Source organism: Papilio polytes, unplaced genomic scaffold (genome assembly GCF_000836215.1).
Source record: "Papilio polytes unplaced genomic scaffold, Ppol_1.0 DF824102.1, whole genome shotgun sequence".
Lineage (NCBI taxonomy): Eukaryota > Metazoa > Arthropoda > Insecta > Lepidoptera > Papilionidae > Papilio > Papilio polytes.
Genome location: NW_013525102.1, coordinates 2,726,336 through 2,750,890, shown reverse-complemented (window position 1 = coordinate 2,750,890; position 24,555 = coordinate 2,726,336). Strand labels below are relative to the sequence as shown.

Sequence of the window (24,555 nt, the reverse complement as noted above, 5' to 3'; positions counted from 1 at the left end):
TCTAAGACTGCTGCGGCACCAGTAGTTTGTGTGAGAATAGCTCCATAATTTTAAAAACAAAATCAGATATATCATACACACTGTTGTGATTCCAACTGTAAATAAAAAAGTGGAAATTGTTAATAAGGAAAATACATTTGTTGGTAGTTTTTTAATTACATTTAAGGCAACATATTTTAACAATAATTACAAATTTTTAGTAAGCAATCACATACCAAAAATAGCCAATCTCAAAAAGTAAAAAGTGGTTTTAGAATTTAATAGAATAATATGAAGTAGTTGTAATAACTTTTTATTAGAAAGTACTTATCTTTTTTCAAGTACCAAAAAGCATTTATTCTCCTTCATAATGATAAGAAGTCATTGAGCTCAGATAAGAATCTATGTAAAGTTCAAACTTTATTTTAGGCTCAATGTATTTAATAAATGAATAACATTTTAAACTATAATTTTTAAGTGTTTTGTGTAAAATAATGCTTACCAAAACTAAAATCTTGGCTTCTTAAATGCAACACAACCACGGGCAAGCTGATCAGGAATACAATATTCGAAATATGCAGGCTGAGGCCTATTTTATCACTGAGTATATCCTATAAAAATAAATTGAATGAAATTAACATAAAATATAATAAAAACGCATATATCATAATAATATATTACTTACAACTGATATAGCTCTTTCAATTATCAAACTAAGAACTACAGGAACAACACTGACTGAAAATAAAATAAAAATAAATTAAATTAGTTACACTTGATAGATTTTAAATATTAGTATCACCATTCATATAAAATAAAATTATTTTGTTCAAAAGAATATAAATTAACTCTAACAGTACAAATTATTTTACTGTCTTAGTTACTCACATATAAGTAAAATTATAGATGGATATTGTTGAGTGCGTCCTTCATTATAACCAGTTAATACGATGATCCATTCAAGGGGATTAACTAATATTCCATACCTAAAACATTACAATAAACATTTACTAATAATATCTGTAGTTAACAATTTCAAGGTTAACATTATCTGATAATTATTGTTTCATAAAGTTATTTTAATACATACTTCAAAAAGTTTTCAAGGCACAGCCGTAGTCCACCAATAGTTAGCATCAAAAACCCCCAGTTTACAAGACCGGTAAAGTTTGTGAACTCAGAACTCCATGAAAATAATGAATCTCTTGGTTTATGGCATCTGGTATAAAAGAAATAATAGAATGTATTTAATAATAATCCACTCTTACATCTCAATTTAGAAATTAAGCTTATTGATGATTGTTTGATTATTTTCATTTGCAGAATTATTGTATTTTTTCATGATAAGTCAGTTAGTCTAAGACATTCCAATGATATTACAACACACTGCATACAATACACCATTTGATGATTAAACAGAATGAGGAAATATTTTTTGTTGGACTTTGTCAAACCTTACAAAAATCAAAGTTATCTCAAATACATGCAGAATTACTTCATCAAATTAATCTTAATACTGTTATATAAAATTGATAATAAGTGTTTTTGATTTAAAATTATATTTGCTACGTACGGTTTGTCTACTTGTAGTCTTCTAGCTTTCTTCTCTTTTTCCGTTATTTCTTCAGCCCTAGTTACACTTTGAGCCCTCCTGTAACGAAGAGCTTTTTCTTCAGCTTCTGTAGTCATTTTTCTTGTTTTTAATCACTATACTAAAATTTCAACTGCAACTTTATGATAAGAAATTAATGTATCGCGTTATCTTCTTATGCGGGTGTTATCATAAGCAGACAAAAATGAAATACCTATATTCGTAAAGAAGTATACTCAATCGTTAACCTAATTAGGGTATTTCATAATTCCACAATTATTATCGAATCCAATGAAATAAGTTATTGAAAGAAACAAATGACAGCGACAAACTTTGTCTTGCGATTGTTTCATATGCGATTACGCGACCACCGGCTATAACTCGACTGAGAATTATGCCTGAGCTGAGAAAAATAAAAACTGACTGATCACATCATCATGACAAATTGAAATTATTTTTAACTATTTAGCGTCCTTAACACGTACAGTGTCCGTTCTATTCAGTATTTGATATTTGATTGTAAATTTTAATTACCGTTCATAACACCTGCAATAAGATCATCATACCTATCACCTATTCTTGTTATCTCATTTTTTTAACAGAGAGAATGAGAAAGATAGCAATATAGTTATACCCATGTTGCGACAGTGGAACTCGCGATTAATACCGGAAACAAGAATAAAAGGACTTCGCCCTTTATTATTGATTTCCTAATATCTATATGTAGTTTTACCTGGTTTTACCTTAATTTAATGGTTTAATGATAATACCAAACAAAACGACCGCTAAGCTTCATAAACAGGAATTATGATTACCTCTTCTGAGTTTAACCCAGTCTTCGGGTTTATTTGGTACATATTCTATGGGTTAATAAGTTCTTCGTAAAAGTATTAAACCTACAGCACGACATGGACACGGGATGCAGCGTAATGTATGATTATAGACGACCTTGGGAGATTTACGCCAATTAATAACACAAGACATTGTAAAGCAAATTTTTAAAACAGTACTAGCTTGTTTTTAAATTTTCAACTAAATTGGTATAAGTCAAGTTACATTCTGATCTGATAGATAGATAGATCCGATAGATCTGATAGATCTGATCTTCCGGTTCTGGAGAGATACAGTAAGAAGCGACAAAAAGATAGTTATTGTTACAAAACTACTGAGACTGAGATTCAAACTTAGAAGCTTGATTGCATGTTGTCCAGTCATTTTCGTTCGTCGCATTTTAACTACGCAACAACATATAAATCAAACAACGTAGCGTAGAAATAATTACATAAAACGCTCGTTGTTTAAGAATTTTGGCAATATTACGATGAAATATTTATGTGTCATTAAAAGACGTTAATAGTTAATACCAGCGCCACCGCACGTGGATGTGACGTCACAACGTAGGACGAAGTCCAGAGGTCAGACAGACAAAGCAGCATAGTCACAGGTGCAAGTTACAAATAATTAAGTCTGATAATAAAAGACTGTATATTGCATTGTTCTTTATTGCATTTTTGACACATTGATATTAATTTGCGTAGTTTTTATTACTTGTAGGAATAAAAAAAATATTTTAAAATGGACAAAATTCCGAAATCTCGCCAAAAACATTTAAATGTTCTAATCGATACCTACTATATATAATCTAAAAGAATATAATCTTTTTTCCTGTTACATTTAACAGACGAGCGTCGGTAGCCCTGTCTTGGGTTCGAATCCCGCCATCTAGCAATATGATTTTAGATTTTTCGAATATTCATATGTCAAAATTTACCCGACTTTATTACGGCGAAGAAAAACATCGTTATGCAACCTGCACATATAGGCGAAGAAATTCAAAGATATGTGTGAAATCAACCAACCCGCAGTGGGCCAGCGTGGTTGACTATGGCCTAGTCACCCCTTATTAAGTTAGGCTCCGAGCCCATCGGTGGGGACGTATAGTGAGCTGGTGATGACATTTTGCAAAAGTCGTCTTAATGAAGAGCATCCTGCTTTTATTCTACCCTACAATACAGTTATACAATCATGTCAGTCAGCATTGAGAAAATAAAGAAAGAAATAATGAAAGATAATTACAAAGTAATATGTTTGCGAAGGTTTTAACAGATACTTTGATAATATCAGTCCGTAGATTGATGACCTTTATTTTAGTTGGTCAATAGTATTTAAATTTTAAAGAACCTTGAATACTCTACCTGTTTCCTTATACGTGTAGGTACTTTGGTTACTTTACCTTTTGTACAGATAAATTTAAAAATGGGTAAATAAAACCTACGTTATTCAAAATGCTCTATTGTCCCGACAATTTATCTAATGTCTTATTCGTACTCTCTGTAGCCTGAAGCCATCCATGAGTTCATACTGCTGATAAAATACTTGTAAAATACAAATTCAGGTGATTTTTATTATTCAACAAGGTATTTGCAGATTTCAGACCAGAGAGATGTGTGTTTTAATTTTTATTTTCTCAATACATATGTCAAACTTGGAGTTTGTTAAACTCTCAATACATATGTAGGTCCATAACAGTATACATTTTAATTTTAATACAACCTGCACTCGATGAAAGTAACTACATCTAACATTCTACTTTTTTTAGGTATTGTTATGTTTAACGTGTTACGGAACAAGAATAAACGAAAAGTTAAAGCCAAGGTTACGTATTCGACAACGACAATCGCCATAAAGTTAATTAGTTATTATAAAGCTACCATACAATAATATGTGTTGATTTTTTACATTTTTGTCTAAAACTACATAGTTAATCAACGTATCCTTTCTTGGATATACCAGATAATTTCTGATATCTACTGATAACGATTGTGATTGAGGATAATGTGGTTGGTTAACATTTTGACTACTAATTTTCCATTCAATAATCTGCGCCAAAACTAAAGTATACTTGTTGCCAGATTACAAATCTTCCTTAAATTAATAGAAATATGAAAAATCATATTTCTATCCAAAAGGATTGTTTTTTTTTGCATTCATTTTAAAATTATTTACTTATGTACTGTGTTTTTTGAAACTAGATACGCGATTTATTTTAAAACTAGTCGTATCGCTTCACACGTTGCAATTCTGTGTTATGGGTAGCGTATTTATAAATATGATGATGTTAGTTTGATGCAAGGCGGAACACGACCGCGAAACAACCCTAATAACACTCGTCCTGAAGATGGACCCCCTGATGGTTCTGGAAGTAGTCGGCACCGCTATCGGAAAAATAGACGCGAGTAATGATCGTTAAATAATTAGTTACGTCGATGTTATTCTAGAACAAATAGTAACTAAAATGCCGTCTTTTCTATTTTGTAACAATGAAATTTAAAACGTTTATGATGGAAAACAAATTAAGTTAAAATCACGTTAAAAGCATTCTAATTGTAGTTTTAACAAGTTTTACGATGATCGGTTAAAGTCAATTGGAATTTTTAAAATATATTTATGGTAACACCATGAGTCGCTTGTCTCTGTCCTGTCGAGAGAGGGCCTTTTCCTCTTTTATCAGATGGAGACGAGTTAATGTTGTTGGGTAAACGTAATGTAATTATGAATTTAGAAAACCTCTAACTCCTTAGTTTTATATTTAATTCACGGACATTTTACGAATTCTACAAATATGAAGATTTGGACTTCAGAACACACATTCAAGTATGTATAATGACGCAACAAGGAGGTAGTGGTAAATACAAGTGGAAATTCTTTGTAAAGACTTAAAAATTATCTTAATTTTAGTCACCCTTGGGAAACAGTTGCTCAGGCAGCATGGCGGAAGTATCCCAATCCTATGAATCCTGCAGTTATAGGAACCGATGTGGTTGAGAGAAAAGTGGTGGATGGAGTATTGCATACGCACAGGCTTGTCAGTTCGAAATGGTTTTTTCCGAGATGGGCTCAAGCAGTAAGTTATGGCTAGCATTAGTGCAGCGTTTTAATTACTTTTTTATTGTTCACTAATTTATCAAATCATTTGTAGTTGTCATACAACCACATGATTATCATTCTATAGTTGTAAAAATACACCTTTTTAAGTATTCTGCTCTAAAATATATTGGCTCTTCACCAAGTAAGATAAACGAGACAGATACTCAGTTATCTTGTACTACATTTTTCAAGGACTGTTTAATGTAAAAACAAGACGATACAGAGATAGCTGTTCATAAATATTACAATAGTTTATCTCATTCATACATAGCAATAGCATATTTCAATCTTTAACCTAATATAGACATAGATACCTAGCATAACTTCTATCATATCTTCAAAAATATTTTAAAGTCGGCATTTTATAATGCTATAGAAGTTCCATATTATGTTAAAATTTCAAATCTTACTATGTCTATTTCAGCTTATTGGAACTGCAAAAATATGCTATGCCAGCGAAAAGTCTGAGGTCAATCCAATTGAGAGGCAAATGACTCTGAAAACAACAAACTTGACTTTCTGCAGATATATAGCTGTTGATGAAACTGTTACCTACACACCACATCCCACTGATACTTCTAAAACTTTGCTGAAACAAGAAGCTGTTGTAACTGTACAAGTAAGTTATTTATTATTTTGTATGTCCCAAGTGTTTGCCCTTTAAATGACTGGTCATTTGTCACAGTGCTTGTCTTTAATTATCTTATCTCCATTGTTGTTTTAAATTTCTTTGCCTTATCTGAATAGAAGTTCAAGATCAATCTTTAACAAACATTTTATTTCAATTATTAGACAAAGGAAAAGTTTTAGAGCACAGAGTCAAACTTATAGAATGTTAGCTTTGTCCGCAATTTTGTCACCAAGCACACCACATCAATAACTGATAATAACAACTGATCCAATTTCAAAATTTCTTTCACCATTAGAAAGCTGTGTTATCAATGAGTAACATAGGCTATATTTTTTCTAGTCGGTGATTATGTAGCTTCCTGATCAATAATTTTCAATTAGGTGCTGTTTTTAATTTTAACCGTTACATACAAAAATACTATTCTTTATTATATTAAAAATTTAACTTTTTGCCAATAAAGATTTTTACTGTCTACAATATTAATAAAATTATTCTGTTTATTTCAGGGTGTGCCTTTAAGTAGTTACATGGAAGATTTACTTACAAACAAGATATCCCTCAATGCTGGAAAAGGTCGACAAGCAATTGAATGGGTTATAGGAAAATTTGATAACGAAATAAAGGAATTAGCTACATCTGCTTGTAAAAGCACAGATGAGCTGCTTTCTCAAACAAAGAAGTCTTTTGACGATATAACTTCAAAAGCAAAACGATCATTGGACGATATAGAGAAATTCACGAATGCTAATGCAAACCAAAGGAGCTGAAAAGAGGAGTGAATTCATAATTGATAGTTCAAAATGTCATTTAATTTGCACAACATTATCATTATGCATTTACTACTAGCTACCTTGTTCAGGATAATGTGTGTATCTAAATGAAATGGCTATTACATGTAGTTTTGTAAATGTTAGATATAAATGTGTTAGAATGTTTGTTAATCAACTTTTTCAACCTTTATAAATGTTTAAGTCAGAATACCATTCAAAGGGTTTGCCTTAAATGTCGTAAATATTACATTATTTATTTTTTCCAAGGACATCATTGTTTTCTTTGTTCCAATTTTATGATGAGTCATAGGTAATAATTATTTTCTTTCACTTCCATTTAGTGTTGAGTAGTAGGTAATATTTAATTAGTAAAATCGATTCCATTTGCAGCTTTGTGTGTAGAAGTTTGATTAGTGGAAAGAAAATTATAATTACTGGTAACCTTTTTGTTTTAAGAAAGTGATGTCTTAAGAGTGTTTGTGATAAGTTACCATGACATGGAATTAGTGTTTTGCTTATTCACTTAATATCAACTTAGTTCAATTGCTTTTTTTAAGGATGATATGGTATTAAATGGCTGTAACTTTTGTAAAAAAATTCCTTTATGTATAAAGTTTTTTGGTTATTCTTAAAAATATACAAAATATAGCAGATTTCTATCAAAAGGTTTTTGTTTTCTACATTATAACACTAATATTTCATATGCTAGCACACTGGATTTTGATACTTACATGGGAGACCCTTAGTGTGAATTCAGTTTGAAGCATCTAAACTAAAACAACTCAGAATATGGTAGATATTAAGTTAAGTGGTTTGTGCTCCATAATCTCATGTATTTTAAGAACATTGCTACACACAACTGGTTTCTTCATATTAAAGCTTTGTCAACTGTTTGCACATAAACAGTCATTGTCTTGCTGTTTGTCATAACACATTCACATAGTTTACCTAAATTTATCTAAACAATTCAAAGAACTGAATATTTTAAGGTTAAATAAAAGACAACCAATCAAATTTCCTTACATTTATTATTAAACATAGATACAAGCAGTTGCTGTAGATAATAAGATAAATTAACTACAAATACCTTACATGAACATTTTTTTCAAAACCTAGTGCAGGTATGAAGATATAAACATTTATGTACTAGTTCCAGAAGAAGTCATACTGCCATTAGGTATTCCTGGTGCTGGACGATTGGCCGCAGCCAAATGTGATGCTTTCAGTCGATCTAATTCATTAACCCAAGAGCGGACATGTTCTAGTCTGTGCCAAGCCATCTGCAACACTTTCTGAGATGCATATCCGGAGCCTTCATGAGGCTGTCCCGTAGACACTTGTGTCAAGTAATTGATCTGGTCACTCAATTTGGACTCAACTTGGCTAAGAGTTCTTAAGAATTGTGAAGTATTAGTCTCAGCTTGTTTCTGACTCGATTTTTCTTTTCCCAATTCTAGAAGTGCTTGTGCTGAAATAACAATAAACATTGGGTTAATAATTAAGTTGTAAACCACTTCTTACTACCGAGTAGAAACAAATACAGATATAAGTATAAGATCTAAAATAATAATAAAATGAAAAAAAGCTACTGAGTGATAACTGATTCCCTTTCCATACAAGGAAATTTGACTCTCGAAATCAAGTTTCACAGAATTTAAAAAAAGGTACATAGAGCAAAACGAATACACTAAAAATGTAATGAGAATAAAAACTAATAAACCAAATAAAACTACCAGCACATTGCAGGCAAGTGATAATGTCCTTTTCAATATCGTCAAGAACTTGGATTCTTTCCATTGGTCCCGCCATTTCTAAATAAAAGAAAACAGTGTTTTAAGAGAACTAAACTTCTGGCTTGGTATTTGTTAAGCAATATGATAATAAATATGTAAAAGATACAATAAACATCTATTTCTGTTCTGACATTTCAATTTGACATATTTTTATGTTTGACTTTGACAAATAGAAATGTTGCCCAATGTCAAAGCATGATAGCAGGAACTAAAATATGTTTCAATAACTTTTTGCTGATTGTAAAATAAAATCTTAATTGACTCAGAAAGCAAAAACTATTTTTTCGCGTTACTCAAGAATTAAAATTGAATATAATAATAAAAAAATATATGGCAAAACCCTCCTACCTATGACCAGTTATGACTGGCTGACACAACACGACATCAAAACTCGGCCATTTTTGTTGCGACGGTGAACCGACATGGTTGGTAACTTGGATTTAAATTCTTGGTTTTCTAAATAATCCGTAATTAATTTTGGTAATGTGCAAAGTAACAGTGATTAGTTTTGTTGTTTTCGATGTGAATTGTATTGTATTTTAATGATTTACAAACTCAAATGATGATACCACTAGTTTTATAAATACGGTTAGAACCTGAATCTTATGTGAAGATTTTTCTAGGGCGGACTGATGGTTATTTTAATGTGTAAGGTAGTATCCGTAGTTATGCTATGAATTAAAAAGACAATTTGCATTTTCAGTCGCATAGAAAATTTTCGGCGCCTCGCCATGGGTCTATGGGATTCTATCCCAAGAAGAGGTCCCGCCGTAGCCGTGGTAAGGTTAAGGCTTTCCCTAAAGATGACCAGAATAAGCCTGTGCATCTTACCGCTTTCATCGGATACAAGGCTGGTATGACCCACGTGGTCCGTGAACCTGACCGTCCTGGATCAAGTAAGTAATTTTTATCTAGCACGTGTAAGTTATTTTTTCTAACGTAGATAAGTACTGATTTAATTTAAAATTGTTTAAAGAGATCAACAAGAAAGAAATCGTGGAGGCTGTCACCATCATCGAGACTCCACCAATGGTGTGCGTCGGCGTGGTCGGCTACATTGAAACACCACATGGCCTCCGCGCATTGCTTACCGTATGGGCAGAACATATGTCTGAAGACTGTAGACGTCGCTTCTACAAGAACTGGTATGTATAAAAATATATTACAGGTGTTTGTTTTGATCCTGTGATTTTTACATACTTGCAATTACTAATATACATAAACAGCTCTCCTCTCACTGTGACGAGGGCTTTACCTTTGAATATGCCTTTGGCATATAATGGCCATGTTATCTCCGCTCACTGAAGAGATTGCATAGCTTTTTATTGCAGAAAGTGTTAAATTTTAAATTAAATAGGTATAAATGCAAGAAGAAGGCATTTACCAAAGCCAGCAAGAAATGGCAAGATGAGCTTGGCCAGAAGTCCATTGAAAAGGATTTCAAGAAAATGATCCGCTACTGCAGTGTGATCAGGGTTATTGCCCACACTCAAATGAAACTGTTGAAACAACGCCAGAAGAAGGCTCACATTATGGAGATTCAAGTAAATGGTGGAACTATTGAAGACAAAGTAAAATGGGCCCGAGAGCACCTTGAGAAACCAATCCCAGTGGATTCAGTCTTTACTCAGGATGAAATGATTGATTGCATTGGTGTCACAAAGGGCAAGGGATACAAAGGTAATCTTACTTCCAAGTCTTATTTTAATTAGATTTGATTGATGTTATAAGGTAACTCTATAATGCTTCAAAAGATCTAGATTATATCTTTTAGTTATGTGCCTATGGAGTTGTGTGAAAACTATTTTTATTTTTAAAAATTTCATTGCTGGAAATTATTGTTTAATTAACATATATAGGTTAAACATTAATGAATTTAAACTAGCTAAATTTTTAATTTCCAGGTGTCACTTCTCGTTGGCACACTAAGAAGCTCCCGCGTAAGACACACAAGGGTCTGCGTAAAGTAGCTTGTATTGGAGCATGGCATCCTTCCAGAGTTTCATTCACCGTCGCCAGAGCTGGTCAGAAGGGCTACCACCACCGAACTGAAATGAATAAGAAAATCTACAGAATTGGACAAGGTTTGTTTCTATGAATAACTAATAACAAATATTTCATAATTTGATACCTCCTTTTTTGAGCCTTGCCTTTTCCTCAATAAATTCATATTACAATCAAATTATTTTCAATTTCAGGAATCCACACCAAGGATGGGAAAGTCATCAAAAACAATGCCTCTACTGAGTATGACCTTTCTGAGAAATCCATTACCCCCATGGGTGGGTTCCCTCATTATGGTGAAGTCAATAATGACTTTGTCATGATCAAGGGCTGTTGCATGGGTCCCAAGAAGCGAGTAATTACTTTGAGAAAGGTGAGCAATAAACAGAAAAATCATTTCATTCAAATTTGAAAAATCTTAAAATAAGCAGTTACTATTTCTATGTTTATTATTTTTGTACTAAACATGAATTTTGTTTTCAGTCACTTCGTGTGCACACCAAGAGGGCTGCTCTTGAGAAGATCAACCTTAAGTTCATTGATACTTCGTCCAAATTTGGACATGGTCGCTTCCAAACACCTGCTGACAAGGCTGCCTTCATGGGCACCCTCAAGAAAGACCGCATCCGCGAGGAGGCTGCTGCCACCACCACCACAGCTGCACCGCAGTCTTAAATATTCTTTAAGAATAAATGATATATTAAAAATACTGTTTTTTTTCTATGTGTCCTTCCTCATCATAATCCATGCAGGATTGTACAATGTAACTGAGATTCTAAGCACATTTGAAGAATTAATTTACTAGTAAGTGGTGACAAGACCTAATATTTTAATATTATTACTAGCTTATGTCTGCATTGGATTAAAAATATAGAGACAAATTGAGTACCTTTTGGGAAGTGTCAAAAAATAAAAGTTAAATAACCGCCTATATGTTCCTTAGACTACTCTACATCTATACCATCGAATCCGTTTAGCCGTTTAGATACCAAGTACAAACTTACGCCATTCATAATATTACTAAGATGAACAAATACATGATTTAATCCTTTTGTATTGCATACCAAAATGAATATAGTTTAATTTTGGATCTCCACACATTGCAAAAATCTTCAATTCCTAGCATTGAACACAAGAAATTTTATAGCCTAATATATACAGGATTGCTTATGCGGAAAATGAAAGGGTGTTAAACAGGTAAATTAAAGACTGCTTAGTGTCAACATTTTGATTGTGACCAGATCTAAGTTGTTTTACAAAAATTACAAATAAATTTACAATTCAATCTTTGGTAGAGGTATCGTCAAAATACTTATTTTTTACAATATGTCGCACACATTGAAGTATTATGTTGCGTTCTTGTTCTATTTCTCTACTTAACAGTTTAACAAGCAAAGTGGAAGGCAGCTGATATTTTGGTTTTTTAAAATTTCTCGCAATTGGTGGACTTCTGGGCCTTTTTTCAAATTTCGGTCTCAAATTTTTGCCACCATTTTGCTCAACATCAGTTGTGGATTTAGTAATAATTGCTTCCTCAGGTCCACTGTCATCATCACTTTTATTTACATCTACAGCCATAGGGAGTTTCTTGTCTACAGTTTGTTTTTTTATTTCTTTCTTAGTCAACTGGGCCTGCTTTGAAGAACTATTGCTGGTGTTATTTACAACAGTACCTTCATCTGAAGACCCATATTCATTCATTAGACTTGATAAAGCTCCACATACAGTAGGTTCTATTTGTAATTTATCATTCACATTATTTGTTCCCTCTTCAGGGTAAATATCATCATCTTCAATTAAAGAATTTTGAAGTGATTCATCAATTTCTTCATCTTGATTGTCATCAATAATAATGTTTTGTATTCCAGCAAAAGGATTAAGTGTTTGTGTAACATTTGGTTGAGGTATTACCTTACAAACCTTTTTCTGAGGTTTCTTGTGGATTGAGGGACTTTCACTTTTAAACTTGTAGTTTTTATGTCTGCCTTGAAATTTATCCCTACTGAAGTTATGTTGTTTTCTTGAATGTAATTCTGAAAACATATTTTAGATGAAAATTTTTAAAACAAGTATCTTAAGTAATCTCAAGTTGTTTAAATTATATACCTGGTCTGATGTGTTTATTGAACTTCTGATTATTCATTCCCATTTTTTCACCTCTTTCTACCTTTTCTTTTACTTCTGCTGCTTTCTTTTCTATGTTTTTCTTTGTTGGATACTTTAGTTTCCTTTCTTCTCTCCATTTTCGGATTTCCTCTGGATTGTTTAACTTTGCAATTTTTTTATATAACCCTGTAGAGTGTTGCATTTGGATGTGCTTTGTTATGATTTTAGGATGGGCCACAAATTGACAACCATCTATGTTACATTTCTGAAAATTATATTAATTATTGATCGGAGATTAAGGTCTTTGTTAAAAAAAACTTAAAAACTTAAATCATTTGCAGAATTGTCTTTAAATTTACTCTAGTAATTATGTACTATCTTATGTTTGTATTATGTATTTAAAATACTCACTTGATGTTGTAATTTATGATTCTCTAAAATTTGTAATGTGTGAAATCCTTTGTCACAAGTTTCACACCAGAATTCATAGTTATTTTGTGCTTGTGGCCCTGAATATCTATAGTGATTTGTTGTATAATTACGTCGTAAAAACTGTCCCCGTGGTCTAAACTGAGGTGACCAATGTCTAAATCTAGGATTATTTTGATACATTACTAACTTGATATTTTAAACAATGTTAAAATGTCACTGATCTGTACTTTGAACAAAACTTAACTTCTTTTCTTTTTCACAAAATTGAAGACATACAGAAAAGTTTATTATCACAATCTCTAGAGAATGTCAATTATAAATCTATAATTTTTATTTATAATGAAAAGATTTTAGGTTAGTTTATTTAGGGTCGCCATTTACAAAATCGAGCATGACATTTGTAAACGAAATGTTGCCAATGTAATACAAACGGTTTTGGTTTTACTTAAAGATATCAAGTTACATGAAATTATTTCCATGCGTTTATACTTTTCTTCGTCTCTTTGCCATCTATAAAAATAATGTCAAAATAGTGAGTCATTTTATATTGTTTGAAATAATTTGTCTGTTTGGCTTAAAGGTAAACTCGGCCATAAAGGCTTCTAACAAAATTGCTTGTCTATAGGCGATAGATATGTGCCGAATCAGTTCTCAAAGGCTTAGATCGTTGAGCTGCGGCTCAACTACTGATTAGCAGCTTAAAGCTGATGACAAGATAATGAATTAAAAATTGCCCGGAAATTTGCAACTCGTGCAAATCATACCTCTATCTCAAGTACAAATTGAGCTAATTTGCCTGCCGATTCACTGATCTGCCTTGCTCAAACGAACCATGAGCTGATGTTCTGGTCGTTAACATTAATCAATATGGGTAACATGCACAACTCTTTGCTTTAGAATTTTACGTTTGGATTTGACTTTTGACTGAACTGACACTGACACACAAACGAAAAATTGAAAATTAAAAACAATAACATGTCATTTTATTTAGCAGTGTAATAACTTACTAGTTGTTTTATAAAATAACGATATACTACAAGTATAATGGATAATTCTGCAGCAAAGGTAGTTCGTGTGTACTTTAATTACATATTGCACTTCCTTAACAATATATGTCAATAATACTAAACCTGTGTAATCAATAATCTTCACTCATAAAATTCTTTTTTTTTGGTTTTTCTTAAAACGGACTTGCCCATTTCAATTGTCAGTTAATAAGATTTGAATTAAACTGCATGTTATATTATAAATTTCTTTTAGGTTGGACAAATATTTACAGAAGCAGGTGCTGCATTTAATAAGTTAGCTGATATGGCTATGTTACTGCATCCTTTAGCAGAATCATTGCCAAGGCAAGTGTAACAAGTTACATTATAAGTATCATACAATACAAATATTGTGATAGAAACTAGATATTAACATATTTGTTGTTTATTTTATAGTGTTTGTCCTCAGACAAAAACACCAGTGAAGAGAAAAGCAACAGAAGAAAGAGTCCTAACCAGCACTACATCTGGGCAGGTAATTAGAATAAAATAAAGAAAATTATCAACATGTTTCTTGGAAAACTTTTCTCTAGCTTCCATTAATGTAGCTATTTTACTTTCGTTTTTGTTTTATGATTTTGTTGACTATTACTGTGGAACTTTGCAGGTACTTAATATGTTGAAAACGCAAGATTCAGAGGACTCTAAAGCTTTAAATAGGGATATTAAAGTAGAACATGGGTTGAATGTGGAAGAAGTAGTAGTATAACATAAAGTGTATTTTGTAAAACACTATTAAAATAATAAAAATTAATTACAAGTCTTAATTTTTTTATTTTAGAACTGAATGAAAACTTTGTATTTTCCGATTCCAGTTAGACGGGGGAGACTCATATGTTTTAATTAAACCATTTTTTATTAATGTATCTTCAATAACTAATTCAACATTACTTCTTATTTTCAATGTCTCATAAAGTGGAAAATTACAGCCAGACTTCTTCATTCGTCTTTGAGCATTCCGATAACATTTCCATGGTTGTGGTTCTATTATTAATGTGTTTGTATAATCTTTTATTGATTTTAAAAAAGTGAGAAAATCTTCATCACCACTGTTGAGATGAAGCCACATTGTTACAGAGAAGCAAAACACTATATCAAACGTTTGTCTATTGTAAGACTTTAAGTATTGACCAATAATGTCCAGATCATCATATTTCATTATGTTTGAATTTATAAACGTAATATCACTAATGGTTATATTGTCTTTAGCTCTTTGTATCAGAATTGGGTCAATGTCGACAGCTAAGATGCGAATTGAAGATTTTGGGTAAATGTTATTTTTTAAATAATCGTAAACTCCTTTTGTTAGTTCTCCAGTATTACAACCAATGTCCAAACATATAATATCTTCGTTAGCGGCAAGCTCAGGAAACATGGAGGCATGAAGACCCTGTATTCTTTGACTTGAATTGTGAAAGGAGTAATAGTTGATGAAATTCCCATATTGTACAGCTCCTGGGTCCTCGCCATGGTATGCAAGGTTTCCTTCATGTACCATCCTAGTATTACAAATATCGGATAATTTAAAAGTAAAAAAACACCTTTAGGTGAAACGCACCTTTACGAAATAAATGAAAATATAATTACACAAATTGACTTTACAAATCTCACATTGTAAACAAAGCGACATTTGGCAACTGACGATGACGTTTGCCGTTGACGTTTATTTTTTAGTTACCAAGGTAACTTTACCAACTTCCGAAAGTCAACATTTTTTAATAGAAAAAAAAATTCTATATGTACTTATTAAAAATGTTTTGCTTATTAATGGAACATAGAAATATTTTCAGTACACTTTATCTTCTACTGTAAATCAAGGGCTGACATTGGTTGACATTGCTTCCATTACATACGTTGCCATTTTCTTCAGATTCTAAGTAATGCCTTAGTTCGTCATAAGATGGCACTGTATTCAATCAACGCCAAAGGCATACTTTTACAAACTGTATGAAAAATATTTAAACATGTAAGCTACATTAAAGGTGAGGTACGAGCCATCCATGGTAACTTAGAATTTGAATTTAGGTCATTATCAAGTACATAGGATAGGATGTTGAGAAGTTGCTTAGGAAAAAGTAATGTTTCTAATCTAAAGCAGAGTGAAGTTTAGAATAAACAGGAATTAAAAATGACTGAATAATTTTTTTTGTTAACATAAGACCCTGTTGTTCTCATAATACCCTGTTAAAATAAAAAACACATTTGTTACATTGTTTAACCATAAAAATATGTTGTTAATTGTTGCGTGTTCATGGATGCACTTCGTTGCAACTCTTACTTTCTTTAAGTGAATGATGCAGCTACATTCCTGGTGTTGGCCAACAGATATCCGTAACGGCGGAATCGGCCAGCACTTGATTGAGGCCAAATTTAAGCAGTCCTCGAACTCTGCGATCACGTCATTAAAGTCTGAAATTACATTGATACAATCCGTCAAAATCGCGAGTCCGCAACCGGTCGTCCGTGAGTGAAACGTAAGCCCGAACAGTCCGCACTACACACGCAACTCATCCGTAATTTCATTTTATCACACACACTTATAGAAGTAAATACACAAGTGCAATTGGTAATGCATACGACTTACTTTTTGTCGGGCATTTTATCGGTGAAATTGGCTTGGAAAATGATTCTTAATCATTTTCAAGTTCAGTTACATAAGTGCGCGTGCAGGAGAATCGGCGCGGAATGGCGGATGTTCGGTGGTGCTTGGCGGTTAGGTGCGTGCCCGTTATAAACTCGCTGCCGCCTCTCCGCCGGACAGTTGTCGCTGAGCTACCCTCATAAACGTATTTTTTCATATTTTTAGTGTTGTGCGCGTTAAAAATAAAAATGAGTTTCACATTTCGGATAGCTCTGGTTTCGCTTATCTGTGCGGTGGTCGTCGCCGGTCGCGTCCATGGACCGAGAAGGTCACGCAGAATGGACGCAGAAGATTACGTCCATAATGAAGTGGACAGTGGTAGAGCCGACGAAAGCTCTTGGTGGCAGTCGCCGGAATTTACAATGTTACAAAAAGTGTACGACGACTGCAGTGCGCATAAACATTTAACCACTTGTTTGAAGGGTAAAGCTTTAACGGCACTCACGAGAGCAGTGGAACAGGTGACGGCAGTGCAATGATAACGAACTGGTTTGTGCTTAGTGATCGTGTATTCTAAATATTTTAATATGTCGCAGGAGAACGTACAACTGGCCGATGGATTGACATTGGTGAAACAGTCCGATGCACCTCCTGCGATGGCAGAGCCTCGATTCTTCCCTGGAATGTCAGCAGAAGAAAAACTCGACACCATGTTGCGCAGAAAATTCGAACAATTATTGAACACTCATTCTGTGTCACTCGACTTGTCAACGGAAGGTAGAGGAAGAGGTGCGTGCGTGTAATTTAAAGGGCTAATCATGATATAATTTATAAAATGTTATTATTGATTGATTTTTTTTAATGTACAGGAAAGAAGGTCCTGCCATATATGATGCTCGGTGTTTTGACCACTGTTAGCATCGTGGGAGGTATGGCTCTCAAGACCTTAGCTGTCATTGCCGGCAAGGCGCTCATCGCTAGCAAGGTCGCCTTAACGATCGCCGGTATCATTGCCCTCAGGAAACTGTTCAGCCAGGAAGGGCCCACTGGTGAAACGACGTTCCAAGTCCACGCCGATGGACACCATAGGTAAAATGCCTATCATATTGGCATAAATTAAAATCTAAATAAAAAACAGCTTAAATGGAATGCTTTTGCTTGTCTAACATAAATACTAAATCTTGATTTTAGTCTTTAAATTGAAGGCGGAACCTGTACGTGGTGCGGCCGGTCAAAGAGGGCGCGCTGGACCCTTACCTATACAAGGGAGAACAACCAGCGCCTAGCGCCTAAAAGCAAGTCTTCAAATACTTTCTGAACCGCACCATACGTGGTTCTCATGGACCCATTCATATGAAAACCTCAAGCCAAAGCATTGACACTATAGTGACAAACTAAGAACAGTCGAACATATGTCAGTGAATAATTTATTATAATTTATTGTATTGTGACATTATGACAATTGTATTAGGTATAATTGAATGTAAAATAATTTACTGAAATGTTGTAAGATACAATAAAAGCTAATTTATTATACTTTTGTTTAATTTATCAGAAATGAAAAAAAAGAGCGTGTTGGTAGACTAGTAAACTGCGAGGAGATATAGAAAGCAAATGATATCAATTTCATTTTCGTTACTGTTATAATTAAATGCTAGTCATAGGCATTTATAGCGAAATACGTTATTGTGGTTTACGATCTATTTTTATGGATAACATTTGAAGAAAACGAATAGATTGAAATAAGAGGTCAAATAATTATTCGTTGAATAAAATTCATCTTTTGTCAGTCCGCATAACTTTTGTGTTGAATAAATTCTTCTATTTAATTTGAAATGTATTGCAATAACTTTTTCTTTTTCAAATATAAATACTCGAAATGCTTTCTTTCTTCGCTCTAATGGATAGAAGTTGAACAAATATGTTGAGATTTTCCGTTAAGTGGGCGCGGTGCGGTGCGGTGCCGAGCGCATGTGGAAAGTGGAAAGTAGCAGTCGATTCAGTGCACATGCATGCAATCATACACTTAAAATGAATCATTAATCATTACATTTTCCGCTTTATTACATATCAGGGTTAAGTTTTCCATTGTCAATATTCATACCGAGATCACCGTGGAGATGGTGTCACATGCCAAAGATGCATAAGAGTATAACAGCTACTGCATGCAACGACGTTTTGATCACTCAAACGTAATTAACACATTCTTCTTAAAATACCGTTGCACATTTTGCTGAACCTACCCTCTTCCTATTGATTGCACTTCATGCTTTATACGTATTGACTTATCTATAGAGGTCAGCACTAGAGAGTATTATAGTCGTAATAATTGTCAGGAATGCAAGAGATTTTGTATTCTATTTTCCTGTTGACCTGTAAACAAACGTATGCAAATAAGTGGAATGCAAAATGGATTCGTCATCGTGTGATCAGTGTAAACGTGTCGCATCCGAGTTCCGATTTGCTAATTAGCAGCTGCACTAACGAAGTACATTTACGTGTATTTTGCATGGAGCGTGGTCGTGAGGCGGGCGCGGCGTTTGTTCGGCTGCGGAAGGTCAGCTCGTTGATTAGCCGGCGCCGTGTGCCGAGCGCCGGCCGCCGGTAAAGGCCGACCACATTGCGCGTTTGTGCGCCCGGACGCTGTTTATAATGCAGATATGTGTTTGCCCAATCGGTGCACGCTACGTTGGCTATATGGCATAGTTAATGCGGCCGGAGTCTCTTTGCATACGCAAATATAGGGCGGGCGGTCCGGCCCTGATTAAGCGGTGCAGCGGCGGCACAGCGGCGGCGAAGCGGCGGTGACGTCGGCTTCATTTCTGCTTTAGAAACATCGGTGTAGCCTCACTTGATTACTTGCCCGGAATTTGTGCCTGGTTCGTTTCGTGTTGAAAAAATATTACTATCTTTATGTTATTTTTTTTTAATTAAAGAAGTAACATAGTAAAATTTTCATTGAAGCTAGGTTAATTTAAAACAAAATCCGGGTAATGTCTAATTTGATTAATTTAATAGTAAATGTTAAAGGCATTTTTTAAAAAATACAGGTTTTGCTTTTAACAAGTTGTTAAAAAGTTGTTGCGTGTTAAACGCTGTCTGTGTCCTTGAAGAGTTATGGGAATATTCCATTGAACGTAAGTGCGTCTTAACTTAGTTATAACATGAATAATCTTGATATTCGGTGACGTGCGGTGAGGTCCTGAGGGAGTGACGTGTGTCCGGTGCATTAGCTAATATTATCAACCTACAGCAGCACTAAGCCCAGATGTCTGCCTGTCTGACTGTCGAGTAAGTGAGGTCTTCAATACTTGATGGAGTAACATCTAGAAATAGGACAAGCGCGGCTCTTGCTATTAATACAAGCACATTTCATATAATCTGAATAGTACTACTTTGAACAACAAATATGAAGACGTTGACTTTTATCTTGTGCAAAAGTGCCACTAAATTCTTTATTTTATTTTTCGTATCAACTATTTCTTAGTACTCGTATATAACTGTAAAAGCTACTTCATTCAAAAGTAGTAACTAAATACAGTTATATGGACATATAAGAATAGTATAAGTACTTATATACTTGTAAATGAGTTTACAGATGAATATATCATGTGTAATATAACGGCCCTGGGAGCGTCACTTCTACAGCGAAGTTACTTTACGGACGAATGGTCAAAGTATCCGACATAAACCTATTTTGTTCTCTTCTTATATTGGATGTACGTTCCCTTCTTCGCGTCGCTGTCCGCTGTCCTTTCTAACAGGGTTGCCTGTTAAATAATAAATACTTTTCTAACATTGAAAACAAAAAGGACTCGACTAATATTTCACATCCATAAAAACAAAACAAGTATACCTTTTTGCAGCATCGGAGAGAGGAAAATAAATGGTGTTTTCCCTGTAAACAATTTTGAAAAACTTAACATTTATAATTTTTCTCTACCTAGCATATATATGCGATTGTAATCAATTTTACTAATATTACAAATGCAAAAATTTAGATGAATAACTATCCATTCGGATGTTGGTTAGAGTTGTAGCCTAAACTGCTGAACGAATGTCGATATTGGTACAGTAGAGAATATTCTGAAAGAATACATAGCTTACTCACTTTTTTGATTTCACGCGGACGGAGTCGCGGGAGAAAGCCAATACTTATATAAAGACGAGATGAAAAGTGGTATAACAAATGCTAATCTTGGAGTTGGGAAGTAATTTAAGTGAACTATTATAGCTCAGTGAGCCGATAAAACATGGAGGAACACTTTTAATTAGTTTCAACACATTGACATATATTCGTTCATAGGTTTATCCTGTAAAAACTTATTTAGCAAGAGTTACCTGGCCAAAGTATTTTCTAAAAAAACAATGATAGATTCTTTGGTGTCTTTTAGCAATATTTAATTAGAAAGATGTTAGAAATAGATTACGTGTAAGATGTTTCAACCCTGGTTTTGGGCGGTGCGCTGCGAGGAAGTTTTGTTGGGAATTATGTTGGTACGTGCCAAAGCCATTATTGCTGCGAGAAAAGTTCATCAATTTCATTTCTAGCTTCGCACACGTCCGTTGTTCTTATTCTGCGCTTTGTGCCGTGCTGAATACTGGATCTTTATTACACTGCATCTATTTTTAGATAGGTATAACTCGCTATATAGTTTAAATTATAGTATATATTGCTTTTTGTGTACGATATTTGTTAACAGAATTTGATTTTTGTAAAAAGTAAGTGATTAATTTTAATCGCAACGTAACGTTGAAGAAAAATTTTCTTGCATGGAAAAAGAACTAGGTGAAAGTGGTTGTCGTGCACGCGGCTTCTAATGGAAATATTGCAACAGAAGTGCGTTTCAACTTGAATAATAAGTAGTGCATTACTTTCCAATTTTCACTTAGTTTTATAACAACGAATATTTCTTTAAACGCTACAAATTATAGTATACATAGTTTATTGCTACTAAAATAGTTATAAAGTTTTAAACCTATGTATTATAGTTAACATAAATTCATTGTAACATCACAGCAGTCTCAATTAGGAGTGGCCGGGGTGGTCAGGTGGCCGTCTGCGATCACGACTGCCCCATGCGAGCAAGACTGTTTTGGGAGGATAACCAACAGAGCTTGACTGATGTTTTCATCTCAATTCACCTTAGTGCCCGGCAATAAAGTTCAAAATCGCTTGTTTGAATAGTAAAGTTTATCGTGGTTAGTGTTACTCCCCCTGGACGTTAGCCCGGCCGTCATTATGTGTCATTAGTTTTGCGACACTGACCAAATGACTGGTCTGTGATATCGGATGACTCATTTCGTTCGTGAATTAGTCTCGTCGATTTTCTAAATGTATGGAGTTAATCTTTTCTATTTATTTATTTAGGAAGTTTTCTTGAAGCGTTATTAATTCAAAGAGATAAAAAATACGATGGTTGTTTCCAATCAAGTGAGATAATAGTTGGTTAGGGGGTTGACTAATTCATACGTTTTGATACACACAGGAGGAAAAAATGTTGTTGGTTTAAGCTTCCTTTATATAATGTCAGCATTTTTAATTAAGATTAATAAGGATCACAATGTCAGAATGTAGGGAGGGTAAGTTTGAAAAGTACAATGTTATTGACTCCGGAGAATTTACGAGTTGGCCGTGTGTACTCATCGAACGTTATCCGCCTTAATTATACCATAAATTTGAGTTAGCGAGATTAGTGTATGTTCTTTAGAAATTGCTTATTACTCTCGCTATATCCTAATCAAAGTAGAGTGACGACAATAGTTGTCTTTGTTTGATAGAATTAACATTGTAAGAGTCAACAAAAAAGTTATACGTTTTAACTTAATTGTAACGATAAATTATTTTGGAAAGAACGATTATAGTACACAAGTACACGTGTTAATTTGATAACTATAGTTATTACATAATTATTATGTTAATCTTAGAACGTTATTTACTTTAATTCGGTAAATCATTTCGATTATTGTTTTTGTTTTTTTTTTTAAAGACAATACACAATATACTTTTATGAAAGTCACGGCAATTGGTCTTGTTTATGGAAATAGAGGCTTCTATTTAACTAATGATATTATTAATAATGTATCCATGTCATGCAAAACATGACTGTTTACTGTTTACGATAATACATGTCTTTTGAAAACACATATTTGTCTAAAATAATTATGGTCATCTTACTTGTTAACTTCCTGTCGTGTCTACAAAGTTTTCTAACTCAGAAAGTTAGAGCAATTATGAAAATGTTGTTACAATAACTGTACTGTTTAATAATATATGTTTTAATTATTCCTTTAAAATATATTGTACTATTTTAGAAAAAAAATAGTATAAATAAATTGAAATGTTGTAATTTGGATGAACTATTATTTCCATTCCATGCAAACGAACTTGAGTGCCTTCGTATCATAACAAAGGTTTCGAAAATGAGTAATTCAGTTTCAATTTTTGTGTAATGATGTCTTTCGGCGAACAATGTAAAGTGTATCCGAAGGAAAACGCTTCATTCCCGCCGGAATATAATCGTCCGGTCGTAATTTATATTGTCTGCTGCAGAGGCGAGTCCCGCTGCACATTCATTTATTTTATGTGCCATTTACAATTGTCGGTCGATGGTCAAGGGAGCGGGCGAGGGTTGAGCGGGGCGGCGGGGCGAGGCGGGGGGCGCCGGACGACGATGCCTTCGCATTATAAAACCGTGCGGTCATCTGCGAACTACGTAATGGTATTTGTAATAGAAGCGCGCCGCACGAATTGTGATGACCACCGCCGACCGACGACCGACGACCGTCGAGGTTCTTTATTTATAAGGGATACCCTCGAGCATTTTATAAATCGCTTTCCTTTTACTATTGAAAAATGTTGGAAACATCAACGCAATTCTAATATGAAACTGGTTTTTGAAAAAGAAAACGCGTTCTACGTTATATTCCTAGTCCTATATGGTTCGTTTCAACGACATTATTACTAAGCAAAAAATTCTGACTTAAACAAACTTTAATCTATAAAGAAACACTTCTTGTCTTTGTTCTGAACTTGTAGACTAACTTTCCAGCCAAACTTTGCTTAAATACTGCAATATTTGGCCATTTCACATGTCAATTTTCAGTATGATAAAAAGTAGATAACTTATCTTTGTTGTTTTAAAATCATAGTTTTAAACGGGATATATCTCTAAAGGAATAGCAGCACTATGAATAAATAAGATGAAAGCTTGTTGGTTATTTAAAATAACAGGCTTCTTTGACATTTACTGCATTGAGGTTTGTCAGTCTGAAAACGTGTAAGGATGCATTTTGAAAATTGCGGGACGATCAGTGACTCGGAAAGCGCCCAAAAGATAAACACAACCGTGGTGCTTTACTATGATCTTGATAAATGAACCTAAAAAAATACTTTTACACAAATTGCAAGAGTTCTATCATTTGTATTTAATAATTATCCAAATGAAATTTTATTTAGTGTCTATGTTCAGAAGACATCCATTACAGTAAAATTAAAATTTTGTCATGTGTTTAAAAATGTAATGATTGCTTCCTATCATAACAATGAAATTATTTACTTTATTGGCTTCTTCTTAAAGTCAATGCACTTTTCGCCAGAGTTTAAGCAAGCGGCAGCGGCAGCGGCCAAGAGGCTGAGTGGCTCTGTACTGTATTCTTTTGTTTTTTAATTATAACGCCGGCGAGCGTAGGGTG

General features: G+C 33.7%; 8 protein-coding genes across 10 annotated transcripts in view; 4 read left to right on the top strand and 4 right to left on the bottom strand.

Annotated features, from left to right (window-relative positions):
* Positions 1–2,007, bottom strand: part of LOC106099440 (diacylglycerol O-acyltransferase 1) — a gene marked incomplete at its 3' end in the record, with an annotated part of 4,369 nt that extends 2,362 nt beyond the window's left edge. Inside the window, exons 1-6 of the mRNA XM_013277999.1 lie at positions 1,553–2,007; positions 1,070–1,198; positions 868–965; positions 665–717; positions 482–590; positions 2–95 (exon numbers count right to left, since the gene is read on the bottom strand). Of these exons, the coding sequence (XP_013133453.1) occupies positions 2–95; positions 482–590; positions 665–717; positions 868–965; positions 1,070–1,198; positions 1,553–1,668 (599 nt within the window). The remainder of the gene's footprint in view (position 1; positions 96–481; positions 591–664; positions 718–867; positions 966–1,069; positions 1,199–1,552) is intronic.
* A 3,026-nt stretch (positions 2,008–5,033) lies between these two features.
* Positions 5,034–7,164, top strand: LOC106099877 (protein slowmo). The gene is made up of 4 exons (XM_013278558.1): positions 5,034–5,224; positions 5,309–5,474; positions 5,922–6,116; positions 6,635–7,164. Exons 1-4 carry the CDS (start codon positions 5,193–5,195, stop codon positions 6,893–6,895), a joined length of 654 nt encoding a protein of 217 aa, XP_013134012.1. The 5' UTR covers positions 5,034–5,192; the 3' UTR covers positions 6,896–7,164.
* Positions 7,165–7,907: 743 nt separating this feature from the next.
* On the bottom strand, positions 7,908–8,837 carry LOC106099878 (mediator of RNA polymerase II transcription subunit 11). The gene is made up of 2 exons (XM_013278559.1): positions 8,632–8,837; positions 7,908–8,366 (listed from the first exon to the last, which is right to left on the bottom strand). Exons 1-2 carry the CDS (start codon positions 8,705–8,707, stop codon positions 8,038–8,040), a joined length of 405 nt encoding a protein of 134 aa, XP_013134013.1. The 5' UTR covers positions 8,708–8,837; the 3' UTR covers positions 7,908–8,037.
* Positions 8,838–9,021: 184 nt separating this feature from the next.
* On the top strand, positions 9,022–11,404 carry LOC106099825 (60S ribosomal protein L3). The gene is made up of 7 exons (XM_013278491.1): positions 9,022–9,116; positions 9,395–9,587; positions 9,668–9,836; positions 10,049–10,371; positions 10,596–10,775; positions 10,890–11,068; positions 11,179–11,404. The coding sequence occupies exons 1-7, from the start codon at positions 9,114–9,116 to the stop codon at positions 11,368–11,370; spliced, it is 1,239 nt and encodes a 412-aa protein (XP_013133945.1). The 5' UTR covers positions 9,022–9,113; the 3' UTR covers positions 11,371–11,404.
* Positions 11,405–11,908: 504 nt separating this feature from the next.
* Positions 11,909–13,595, bottom strand: LOC106099522 (nuclear fragile X mental retardation-interacting protein 1). The gene is made up of 3 exons (XM_013278086.1): positions 13,213–13,595; positions 12,802–13,066; positions 11,909–12,728 (listed from the first exon to the last, which is right to left on the bottom strand). Exons 1-3 carry the CDS (start codon positions 13,411–13,413, stop codon positions 11,977–11,979), a joined length of 1,218 nt encoding a protein of 405 aa, XP_013133540.1. The 5' UTR covers positions 13,414–13,595; the 3' UTR covers positions 11,909–11,976.
* A 542-nt stretch (positions 13,596–14,137) lies between these two features.
* Positions 14,138–15,042, top strand: LOC106099889 (chromatin complexes subunit BAP18). 2 transcript variants are annotated; one of them, XM_013278573.1, is made up of 4 exons: positions 14,138–14,301; positions 14,494–14,585; positions 14,676–14,754; positions 14,887–15,042. In XM_013278573.1, exons 1-4 carry the CDS (start codon positions 14,278–14,280, stop codon positions 14,986–14,988), a joined length of 297 nt encoding a protein of 98 aa, XP_013134027.1. In that variant the 5' UTR covers positions 14,138–14,277; the 3' UTR covers positions 14,989–15,042. The 2 variants fall into 2 exon arrangements, with proteins under 2 accessions (XP_013134027.1, XP_013134028.1); XM_013278574.1 differs by having other exon boundaries at positions 14,142–14,298.
* LOC106099887 (probable RNA methyltransferase CG11342) lies at positions 15,034–15,934 on the bottom strand. Its single transcript, XM_013278572.1, has one exon. It carries the CDS (start codon positions 15,775–15,777, stop codon positions 15,052–15,054), a length of 726 nt encoding a protein of 241 aa, XP_013134026.1. The 5' UTR covers positions 15,778–15,934; the 3' UTR covers positions 15,034–15,051.
* Positions 15,935–17,011: 1,077 nt separating this feature from the next.
* On the top strand, positions 17,012–18,394 carry LOC106099886. 2 transcript variants are annotated; one of them, XM_013278570.1, is made up of 4 exons: positions 17,012–17,381; positions 17,457–17,649; positions 17,730–17,949; positions 18,066–18,394. In XM_013278570.1, the coding sequence occupies exons 1-4, from the start codon at positions 17,109–17,111 to the stop codon at positions 18,151–18,153; spliced, it is 774 nt and encodes a 257-aa protein (XP_013134024.1). In that variant the 5' UTR covers positions 17,012–17,108; the 3' UTR covers positions 18,154–18,394. The 2 variants fall into 2 exon arrangements, with proteins under 2 accessions (XP_013134024.1, XP_013134025.1); XM_013278571.1 differs by having other exon boundaries at positions 17,013–17,381; positions 18,052–18,394.
* The last annotated feature ends 6,161 nt before the right edge of the window (positions 18,395–24,555 follow it).

Coding starts and splice junctions, on each gene's coding strand:
- LOC106099877 (XM_013278558.1), top strand. CDS start 5,193: ATGAAGATTTGGACTTCAGAACACACATTCAA. Junction 5,225..5,308: donor ACTTCAGAACACACATTCAA/GTATGTATAATG, acceptor TCTTAATTTTAG/TCACCCTTGGGAAACAGTTG. Junction 5,475..5,921: donor TTCCGAGATGGGCTCAAGCA/GTAAGTTATGGC, acceptor TGTCTATTTCAG/CTTATTGGAACTGCAAAAAT.
- LOC106099878 (XM_013278559.1), bottom strand. CDS start 8,707: ATGGCGGGACCAATGGAAAGAATCCAAGTTCTTGACGATATTGAAAAG. Junction 8,367..8,631: donor CACTTGCCTGCAATGTGCTG/GTAGTTTTATTT, acceptor TTGTTATTTCAG/CACAAGCACTTCTAGAATTG.
- LOC106099825 (XM_013278491.1), top strand. Junction 9,837..10,048: donor CGTCGCTTCTACAAGAACTG/GTATGTATAAAA, acceptor TAAATTAAATAG/GTATAAATGCAAGAAGAAGG. Junction 10,372..10,595: donor AAAGGGCAAGGGATACAAAG/GTAATCTTACTT, acceptor TTTAATTTCCAG/GTGTCACTTCTCGTTGGCAC.
- LOC106099522 (XM_013278086.1), bottom strand. CDS start 13,413: ATGTATCAAAATAATCCTAGATTTAGACATTGGTCACCTCAGTTTAGA. Junction 13,067..13,212: donor ATCATAAATTACAACATCAA/GTGAGTATTTTA, acceptor TATAATTTTCAG/AAATGTAACATAGATGGTTG. Junction 12,729..12,801: donor CAATAAACACATCAGACCAG/GTATATAATTTA, acceptor ATATGTTTTCAG/AATTACATTCAAGAAAACAA.
- LOC106099889 (XM_013278573.1), top strand. CDS start 14,278: ATGGATAATTCTGCAGCAAAGGTA. Junction 14,302..14,493: donor ATAATTCTGCAGCAAAGGTA/GTTCGTGTGTAC, acceptor AATTTCTTTTAG/GTTGGACAAATATTTACAGA. Junction 14,586..14,675: donor TTAGCAGAATCATTGCCAAG/GCAAGTGTAACA, acceptor TTTATTTTATAG/TGTTTGTCCTCAGACAAAAA.
- LOC106099887 (XM_013278572.1), bottom strand. CDS start 15,777: ATGGTACATGAAGGAAACCTTGCATACCATGGCGAGGACCCAGGAGCT.
- LOC106099886 (XM_013278570.1), top strand. CDS start 17,109: ATGAGTTTCACATTTCGGATAGCTCTGGTTTCGCTTATCTGTGCGGTG. Junction 17,382..17,456: donor TCACGAGAGCAGTGGAACAG/GTGACGGCAGTG, acceptor AATATGTCGCAG/GAGAACGTACAACTGGCCGA. Junction 17,650..17,729: donor AACGGAAGGTAGAGGAAGAG/GTGCGTGCGTGT, acceptor TTTAATGTACAG/GAAAGAAGGTCCTGCCATAT.